We start from the raw sequence: 9156 nt of genomic DNA on the forward strand, positions 1-9156 counted from the left end.
CGCTACAGGCAGGCAGCACGTGTCGGGCTGCTGGCACTGGTGTCACAGGCCGTAGTGATGTACCCGAGCTGTCCACTGCCCCCCCCTCCCGCCCCCACCTCCCGCCCCCCCTGTCAGTTCCTGGCGCCTGAGAAGCTGCGCGGTGTGGGCGGACTGCTGCTGGCGCCTGGGTCCGCAGCCCGCTTTGCCAACGAGCTGGGCCGGCGCGACCAGGTGGCGGGCGCCATGGCGGAGCTGCCGGGCCGCACCGCCTGGCTGCTGCTGGGCGCGGCGGCGGCGGCCGAGTACGGCAGCGGGGCACTGGGGTTTTACTGCAGCAAGGGCCTCATGACCAAGGTGAAGAGGCGGGAGCCAGTGGGAGGGGGAGCATTGGGGGCGCCCCGAGTGTTCAATTTCATCCAAGAACGCACGCGCACACACACACACACACACACACACACACACACACACACACACACACACACACACACACACACACACACACACACACACACACACACACACACATTCGGGGAGCGGCAAGAAGCGGGCCCCGATGTAGGCCCTCGGGCGAGAAAGATTGGGCGATTCCGGGGGTGCATCCTCGCCGCGTGGGGCTGCATACGGTCCCCGAATCTCGCCAACTACCCCTTTCCGGGGGGGGGGGGGGGGTTGGGGGAGCGGAGCCCTCCCAAACGCTAAAAACTAGGCACTTTTGGGCCCCCGGATGCCGTGGGCGAGAACGTGGTTAGGGCCCTTCTCGCCTGCGGCGGCGGCCCACCCCTGGAAGATACACGCGTGCAACCCCGAAGAGAGCGGCTTCCTGTGCGCCAAGGCAGAGCTACCTTCAAGGAACCAATGACGTTAACATTGCACTTAGATGATATGTAGCTAATGCAATGTATGCAAATCTCTTGCCGCGAAAGTCGGGCAGGCTCATTCGGGGGCCTCGCTAGCTCTTGGACGGAGGACTGTGGGTAACTGGACGCCTGATGAGGGTGACGGAGGAGTGGGTGACATGTGCGCGGACAAGCGACGTGCCTATAGGCTAATAGGATGCGTTATCGTGTTGTGTGGGTGACAGGGAGTGCTGGGTGGAGTGCAGAGATGGGACGAATTCGTGCAGCGCCGGCGGAGCCCCCAATCCAAGCCGGATCCGCCGGCCCTGAATCCGCAGTCCGCGTTGCAGTCCTGTGATTTTGCAGACACTGCGCTCCGTCAAAGTATATCGTTGCAAGTATGTATTAGAATTAACTAGGCAAGCAAGCGGGTAGCTTAGGAGTAGGAAATTACAGTCTTGGGGACCTTGACCAGACTAGCTTTGTTTCAGGAGCCTCTGTCAAACAAGAAGCTGCAAATCGCAAACAAGGAACACATTGGACACAAGCTTGCTCTCCAAGAGGTCCAGGTGGAGCGCAGCGAGCACTGGAGAGCGAGAGAGACTCGTGTGGGCGCATACTGAACGTCAAGAGGCTCTTTCGCAACGCCCACTGGCTGAATCTGAAACCTCTGTGGTCGAAGCAGGTAAGAGCTTGAAGCTATTCAGCGGGGGCCGTCCGTGCATTCGGTCAACGATGCATTTTGGCCTCCGTGCGTTTTGCTTCGACGCAGAGTGTAACACGGCATGATTTATAATGCCGCTATTACAAATGCTAAGCGATTTCTCTGCGTCAAGAAGCTCACGGCCAGGTAAGAGCTGTGGGGCACAGCACGAACTCCACTCAACAGCCACGCCCTCCTCGCGGCCCGCTGGCACTCACCGTCTTTCGGTTCCACATTGCAGCGACGGCTTTACCTGTAAAACTGTCAAGATCCCACGGGCGGAGGCCCGCTTCTTCATAGGGGAACTTCGGAACCGCCAAGCAACACCCCTGGTCAGTACAGGTTGCACCGTGTCCAACAAGCGAGGCATCGCAATCTTTGTATTCTATGCCACACCTCTGGCGTGAGCCACTAAAGGCGGACAAACGTAACCGCACAGGTTCTTCTAGACGAGGCTGGCAATATCTGGGAGTTGCTATGCCAGTGCGTTGGCGGGCAGTACGCGCTGGCACGGATAGGCGCCTTTTGTGAAGCTCACGGGGTGCGGCCTGGTGCCTACTTCATCTTCTACGCCGATCATGACCATGTCGTGGTAAGCACAATCACCATGTACACAAGGGACTATAGCAAGCCATTCATGGGGGTTGCTATCATGTCAGTGAATCGTAGTGCATGTACGTCCACGGCAAGCGTCCTTAATGCACCCGGCACCCCGCCCTCTTCTCCTACATACACAGCGCCTGGCCGTGCGGCAGGAGCTGCCTGATGACGTGCAGGCTGCCATCGCCGCGGCGCGGGCGGCCATGGCCGTGCGCAACAGCCCGCAGCGATCGCCAGCAGCGCAGCCGGAGCGGGGGCTGCAGCTTCCAGAGCAGCAGCCAAACGTCGAAATACCTGCGGCGGTGCCAGTGTTGGAGGACGCAGCGGGGCTGGAGGAGATGCCGGCCGATGAGGCGGTGCTGGTGGCGGCCGCCGGCTCTGACCCTGACCCGGGTCCCACGGTGGTTGTAGTGCCCGTTGTACCGGATACACCACGTGCAATGCCGCTGCAAGACCGCTCGAACACACCGGACCGCCAGGCTTATGGCTGTGACTCCTCCATCAAGCCCAAGGTGTCCGCACACAGCGGAAAGCCCGACACTCCCAGCCACAGCAGCTCCAGCTCTGGAGTGGTGGTCGTGCCCACAGGTCAGCAGGCAGTGCACGATAAGGAGAACGAGCCCTTGGCAGCAGTCGCGACATCATCCGGCTGTGTCGTAGCGCAGCAACAGCAACCAGAGCAGCCGCCTCCGCCCGCATGCAATGCAGCGCAGCCTGCCAGACCACCAACGGTACCGGCCAGTCCTCCAGCGGCAACGCGCATGCGGATGCGCTTCGAGGCACGCCTCCGGGCACAGGCGGGCAAGCTGCACCCGCTCAGCGTGCGGACCGGTCCAGAGTCGCCCCCACCCATGCCGCTGGGCTGGGGCATAGGCTTCGGTTTGGGCTGGCCATCGCTCCTCGCTGGTCCCTTTCCCCTGGGCCTGCCGCTCATGCACCAGTCGTACAGCCATATGGCCATGCAACAACACTGGCGCAGCGGTGCTCGCCTGTCGCCTGTGCTTGGCGCAGACCTTCCAGGCTCCCCTGCCGGTGCAGCTGCAGCAGCCTCTGCCGCCGCCGCCGAGTCTCCCCACTATCAGCAACAAATGGCCCCATCTCACCCGCAGCAGCAGCAACATATCATGTCGGAACTGGACTGCGGTGAGCACATGGACTGGGACCCGAGTGAGCAGGCCCGGCGATACCAGCAGGAGCAGCAGCAGCGTGAGGAGCTGGCCGCGGCGGTTCACCTGGGCATGCCACCTATTCGGACGCAACATGGGCAGCAGCAGCAGGCACAATTACGCTCTGCACTGCCACTACCCCAGTGGATGCACGGTGGCAGCCCTGTGGCGGCGGCGCAGTCGCTGGCTCTGGCTCACCAGCTGCTGCTGCATCAGCACCAGCAGCAGGTGCTGCGTGGGCTGGGCGCAGCGCCCGTGCTGCAGCAGCAAGGGCCCATGCCGCCGGCCTTAGCAGGCCTGTCCTGCTACCAGCAGCTGTTGGCTTCGGCAAGTGCGTGCGCCGCCAGTACTGCAGCTACTAAATCAATAGACAACCCCGGCGGGGAAGAGCTGACACGGCACCTGGCGTCAGCGTCAGCGACCACAGCATGCCCGGAGCTAGCGGCGCCCCGCAGCCATCGCGCCTCGCCGTATGCGCAACGCCAACAGCCGGGCGCTGTGGTGGGCAGCACAACACGGCAACTGGTGGCGGCGCAAGCGCTGCAGCGCCGGGAGCGGGGGCGCTTTCCTGGGGCCAGTGCAGTTCCAGACGAAACATCCCCTCGAGGCGCAAGCGCTCACGCTTTTGCCATGGACACCGATGATTCGGAAAACTGTGCACCCCAGCAGCAGCGACACAGCAAGGGGTTGTTGATGCCTGGAGAGCCCCGGGTCGCAACCGAGCCGCCGCAGGGGTTGCCCAGCGCAAAGAGGCAGCGCCCGTTTGCGACCGCGAACGTGCCCACTACGGGCCCTCGAGGCAACGCGCCATACCTACGGGCAGCGGATGCCATGCACTAGGATGATGTGGGTCTCCGGGCTCCTAGCGGAATGCACATGATGAAGTGAGGCATTTCGGAGGCCGGGGTGGCGAGGAGTGCCACCGTTGTGTGCAAACCACCGTCAGAGTCTGATGTGGTCCTTGGGGAAATGTGGCATCCGCACGCTGTACACGTGGTTCTTGTATGCGCTGCTCTGGTCCGGGCGTGCCGCTAAAGAGTGTGAACGGGCAAGCACTTGCAGCACAGGTTTCTGCGGCTTTACACACATGGCAGCTCTTGTTGTTATATAGTGTTACGTATCTTCGTGCGAATTTGTGCAAAAATAGTACTGGCAATGATCAAGGCTGAGTCACTCAATTTCCGGTAGTGTTTTATCGGGTTCCCCGGACGAACACAAGCGCGCGATTTCGTTTGTAATGTACTGTCGATGAAGCAGCAAGCTTCAATACAAATTTTTTGATGGGTGCGCGCGCCGTCGTTGCACGACAAGCTCGCTACGGGTAGCACTACTGGCTCTCAGATTAAAAGCCTCCGCAGTCCTCCCGCCTTCAAACAGTCCTAACCCTCATAGGACCGAGTGATAGTTACAAGCCGCGAAACATATCAGCGGCCATAGTTTTTCGGTCCAAAAACCCATCGTCAGCCCGAATTCCACACGCACGCAGCTCACGACGCTTGTACCTAGCCACGCATCTAACGCAGTGCCAATCATCAACATGGCACGAAGCAGTGGAATGGCGCGACACTGTATACTGCTGGCCCTCACGCTGTGCGCATTTGCAAGTGTCGCCCTCGCCAGGTGAGCTTAAATGCCGTCGGCACATGGGTCACTTGATGTATGAGAATGTCTTACTCAAGCGACGTCACGCGTCTCTGGTGGTGGTCGGTTTGACCGTCGGTTTGGCCGACGCCATCTGCATCGCCGACTGTCCAGGAGCACGACGTCCCAGCCTACGTGCCAAAAAACTTTCATGGCCTCACTTACTCACTGTTGTGCACTTGTCCGCGTTGCCCATCACCCACTCTGCAGGGACCTGTTACAAGCCACGTCCTCGAATCCCAGCTGGAAGAACCTGTTCCCGCCCTACGGCTGCGACCGCAACCCAAACCATTCACGCTTCAAGATCGTCCCCGGCTACAGCGTCCAGGCCGACGGCTCTGTATGCTTCACCGTCATGACCCAGACCTGCACCGGCTCCGCCACCTGCTGCAAGGTCAAGACCGCCAACAAGCTGGAGATCAACGTCAACCCCACCTGCAACCGCGCAATTCTGACCGCCACTGTAAACGGCCGGCGCACCTTGGCGCCCACCTTTGACGAGTACGGCACCGCGGACCAGCATGCGCTGTACAAGATCACCGGCCTCAATATCACCAGCGCCAACGCCGACGGCAGCCAGATATGCATCAACTTCAACCCGGCTGGCGCCTGCAAGAGCATTGAGAGCCTGTGCCCCGAGGGCGACGGCAGCTGTACCCTGGCCATTGTGCAGACCGACCCCTGCAACTGCTGCCCCGTCAACCCCGTGGGGCTCTTCCCCCCGCCTCCCTCCCCCAGCCCTCCTTCGCCTCCTCCCCCCAGCCCCGCCCCTCCCCCTTCCCCGCCTCCTCCCGACGCCCCTGCCCGCCGCCAGCCCCCTCCTCCCTCGGGCTCCACCCCCTTCCCCTTCTGCCGCTGCAACCGCACCAAGGTGAGCACGCTGGGTGTGTGAGCGACACGCCTGCCAGTGCTGCATCTTCGGCCTAGATGGTTCCTCACATGCTTTGCCTATCTCGGGGCCGGCGCCATGTATGGACTGGCACTTGCGTTCGGGGGGTATGTAGATTACCTTGACCCCTGCATAACCTTTCCTGTCGCCCTTGCCCCACTCGCAGGACATCATGCCCTTCCGTCTGGCCGACCAGGCCCCTACCGTCAAGAAGATCGGCCCCAACAACGCCTACTGCTTCAAGCTGCTGACGGGCCCCTGCGCCGAGCCGGGCTCCTTCTGCTGCCAACAGGACCTGCGCAAGATTGAGTTCTGGGCCAGCGACAACTGCCGCTCCTCGGTCCGCCAGACCTACCTGGACTCTGTGCCGGTGTCGTTCTCGTGGTCCACTAGCAAGCAGGGCACCACCTTCAAGCTGCCCAACCTGGCCATCAAGTCATCCGACGTGCCCGCCCAGGGCCGCGAGGTCTGCATCGAGCTGGTGGCTAGCTCCAAGTGCCCCACCCTGCAGACCTTCTGCCACTACCACCCTCGCGCGCCCGGCTGCGTCTACTCGGTCTTCTCCAACGACGCCAAGCAGGCGTGCTGCCCCAGCACCAGCTTCCCCAGCGTATAAGCAGCAGTTCCTAGCAGGCTGCGTAAATTTTGTACCAGGTAGAACAGACACTACCTGTCGAACGTCAATGCTGTTGTGAATGGTTGGTAGGAGTGAGTGAAGTACTGAGGGTGCGGTAGAAGAAGTATTGTGGATGGGCATGTGGTGTGGTGGGCGCAGGGTGACACCCCGTACTGCGTATTAATGAAGGGTAGCATACGCTGGTTGTGCGGACGGTATTTTAGCTCCTGTTAGAGCCGACGTCCCTGGCAGTGATTCATAGATTGCTTGTCGGCAAACCCCCTAGCTTTCGCACGGCCAGACTGCAGCGCTCAAAGCGCAATAACGTACGGACACGCTGACCTGCCCACCTCCATACCAATGAGGCATAGGCTACGGTGTTATCCATTCGAAACTGTAACAATCTGTCACCCTTTTTCGAGCCTACCCTTCGTTGGCACCAATCTCAAAACCGCGGGTGTCACATATTGCTGTTGCTTAAGGTAAGGTCGACAGGAAAGGTCTTTCCGTCTCATGGGAGAAGTGGGCTGCACCCTACAGGGGGTAGAGGAGCAACGTGCCAGACCACATGCCCCGGAATCCCCCGGGACCCGCCTGAGGGGACGCCCGATCCCCACGGCCAAAACCTTGTTATTTAGGGGTTGAAACCCTCCATTCAATACCAAAGTGGTGCCAATCGACTTCTCTTGATGAGCGCTATCACGCTGTGCCATCGGCGGTCCTGTTCGGAGAACTTCGGTCACGCGGTGATTGTTTGTATTCACGGAAACCCCTCGACCCAGCCCGATCCCTTGAACTCTTTGCCATTTGATGTATGGACAGCGTGCATCGGCAGCCTTGTTGAACATGGATTCATACGCACCAGCGCTTGAGAGCCCCGCCATGTCAGTGCGTATATGTCGCATGTGGGGACATGTGCCGACATGTCCACGCCAGGACGCGCAAATGAGCCCTCCCACGCTTTTATTGTGCTTATTGCGGCATAACGTGCATATATGAGCCTCGTGGTGCTGCGTTTGGCCCCTAGTTCTGCTTGTGAGGCGCTTCCCGAAATCCGCCAGGATGGGCTCCTGCAAGGCTGATTCCCGGCGGACCCACAAAAAAATTTCCGGCATAGCCTTCTCAGCATCCGTTCCTTGCGCGGGGTGCCGGGGACTGCATGTTGCTGGTGCTACCTGATGATGTGGACTCCTCGCCTCCCTCGCCCTGAACCTGCCTGGGGTGTGGGCGTCGGGTGCCGGTGATACGGTTTTCGGTTGCTTTGTGTCGAGTGCTCGCGCATCTGCGGGTTCTTGTACTGCAGGGCTAGCGTTTGATTGGGCGTCGCCGGACTGTATGCACGGTGTACCTGGTTTTGCGTCTGGTGCTGTAGACCGCGGCTTCGTGCGCCGACATGGTTTGCTGCACGGTTGCGGGGCTCTGGCGGGCTTCGGCTTGGCTTCGACTTATGCCGGTGTAGCAGCTGAGACACGCTTTTTGCGCAGAAACAATGCACGGTTTGGTGAAGGTCGGCAGCCAGCTGGGGGGAGGGCGGTTTCCCTTCAGGCCGGACCGCCGGAGATGGTTCCCTCCTGACCCTGGGTGCTGGGCACCCTTGCTTGGTCGGACTGTCCCGTCTTGTAATGTTGCATTCAGGGGGGGGGGGGTAGGAAACAAAGTGCCAGACCCCATGCCCCGAAATCCCCCGGGACCCCCCTTGAGGGGACGACCGACCCCCCGACGGACAAAACCTTGTTGTTCAGGGGTTAAAACCCCTCCATTTAATACCAAAGTAGTGTCAATCGACTCCTCTTGACGAGCACTACCACTCCGTGCCATCAGCGGTCCTGTTCTTGAGACTTCGGTCACGGGCGGGATCCTATCCATGGAAATCCCCTCGACCCAGACCACCCCGCGCTCAACTCTTTGCCTCATGACGGTTGGACAATGTGCATCGGCAGCCTTGTTAGACGTGAACTCATGCGCATCAGCGCTTCAGAGCCCAGCTGTGTCAGTGCGCATGTGTTGAATGTGGAGACATGTCCCGACATGTCCACGTCCGGACGCGCAACTTAGCCCTCCCACGCTTGGTTTGTGCTTACTACGTCATAACGTACACATATGAGCCTCGCACTGCTGCGTTTGGCCCCTAGTTCTGCTTGTGGGGCGCTTCCCGAAATCCGCCAGGATGGGCTCCCGAAACCCGACGGACCCCCAGGGACGAGGACCGACCCCCCAACTTTGGCGGCCCAGAACTTCCTCACCAGACACCCCCTTGAAAAACTAAAAGCACGTGCATAATGCTCTCCTTAAGCTCTGTAATTTTGAGCATGGGGTAAGAAATTGAGCTTTCTACCCCCCCCCTGTTGCATTCATAATTTTGCCAGCCTGATTTTGCACCCAGAAACCCATTCTCGATTTTGGACCTCGCCAACCTGCCTTGAACCCTGTCCCATCACACACCCATTTAAGATTTTGGAAGTGGATTCGTGACTTTCTCGTGGAGCTCTATCTATTTTGAAAGGAGGGTGGGAATTTCGGGGATTGGCTGTTTTTGCGTGGTTGGGACTACCCGTTTCCAAGCACTGTTGCAGTTCCCTAGCGGGCCGGCCCAGCACTGCTGGATGCCTGGGCGGGACAACCGGATGGCTCGCCGGGGACTGTTGGATGGCCCGGTCGGGCCGACCCGGGACTGCTGGATGGCCCGGCGGGGACTGCTGGATGGCTGGGTCGGGGTCACCCCA

General features: G+C 60.3%; 3 protein-coding genes across 3 annotated transcripts; all 3 read left to right on the top strand.

Annotated features, from left to right (window-relative positions):
* Positions 1-1102, top strand: CHLRE_17g696626v5 (uncharacterized protein). Its single transcript, XM_043071831.1, has 2 exons — positions 1-336; positions 815-1102. Exons 1-2 carry the CDS (start codon positions 58-60, stop codon positions 839-841), a joined length of 306 nt encoding a protein of 101 aa, XP_042914290.1. The 5' UTR covers positions 1-57; the 3' UTR covers positions 842-1102.
* Positions 1103-1200: 98 nt separating this feature from the next.
* On the top strand, positions 1201-4632 carry CHLRE_17g696650v5 (uncharacterized protein). Its single transcript, XM_043071832.1, has 5 exons — positions 1201-1503; positions 1591-1668; positions 1763-1853; positions 1961-2113; positions 2259-4632. Exons 2-5 carry the CDS (start codon positions 1604-1606, stop codon positions 4125-4127), a joined length of 2178 nt encoding a protein of 725 aa, XP_042914291.1. The 5' UTR covers positions 1201-1503; positions 1591-1603; the 3' UTR covers positions 4128-4632.
* A 46-nt stretch (positions 4633-4678) lies between these two features.
* On the top strand, positions 4679-6845 carry CHLRE_17g696700v5 (uncharacterized protein). The gene is made up of 3 exons (XM_043071833.1): positions 4679-4907; positions 5139-5799; positions 5984-6845. Exons 1-3 carry the CDS (start codon positions 4843-4845, stop codon positions 6431-6433), a joined length of 1176 nt encoding a protein of 391 aa, XP_042914292.1. The 5' UTR covers positions 4679-4842; the 3' UTR covers positions 6434-6845.
* Positions 6846-9156: the final 2311 nt, after the last annotated feature.

The sequence above is a fragment of the Chlamydomonas reinhardtii genome, chromosome 17 (genome assembly GCF_000002595.2).
Source record: "Chlamydomonas reinhardtii strain CC-503 cw92 mt+ chromosome 17, whole genome shotgun sequence".
NCBI lineage: Eukaryota > Viridiplantae > Chlorophyta > Chlorophyceae > Chlamydomonadales > Chlamydomonadaceae > Chlamydomonas > Chlamydomonas reinhardtii.

Excerpts from the sequence above, each read along its gene's own strand:
- CHLRE_17g696626v5 (XM_043071831.1), top strand. The coding sequence starts at position 58 with ATGTACCCGAGCTGTCCACTGCCCCCCCCTCCCGCCCCCACCTCCCGC. Across the intron at positions 337-814 it reads GCAAGGGCCTCATGACCAAG|GCAGAGCTACCTTCAAGGAA; the intron begins GTGAAGAGGCGG and ends CTGTGCGCCAAG.
- CHLRE_17g696650v5 (XM_043071832.1), top strand. The coding sequence starts at position 1,604 with ATGATTTATAATGCCGCTATTACAAATGCTAAGCGATTTCTCTGCGTC. Across the intron at positions 1,669-1,762 it reads GTCAAGAAGCTCACGGCCAG|CGACGGCTTTACCTGTAAAA; the intron begins GTAAGAGCTGTG and ends TCCACATTGCAG. Across the intron at positions 1,854-1,960 it reads ACCGCCAAGCAACACCCCTG|GTTCTTCTAGACGAGGCTGG; the intron begins GTCAGTACAGGT and ends GTAACCGCACAG.
- CHLRE_17g696700v5 (XM_043071833.1), top strand. The coding sequence starts at position 4,843 with ATGGCGCGACACTGTATACTGCTGGCCCTCACGCTGTGCGCATTTGCA. Across the intron at positions 4,908-5,138 it reads GCAAGTGTCGCCCTCGCCAG|GGACCTGTTACAAGCCACGT; the intron begins GTGAGCTTAAAT and ends CCCACTCTGCAG. Across the intron at positions 5,800-5,983 it reads GCCGCTGCAACCGCACCAAG|GACATCATGCCCTTCCGTCT; the intron begins GTGAGCACGCTG and ends CCCCACTCGCAG.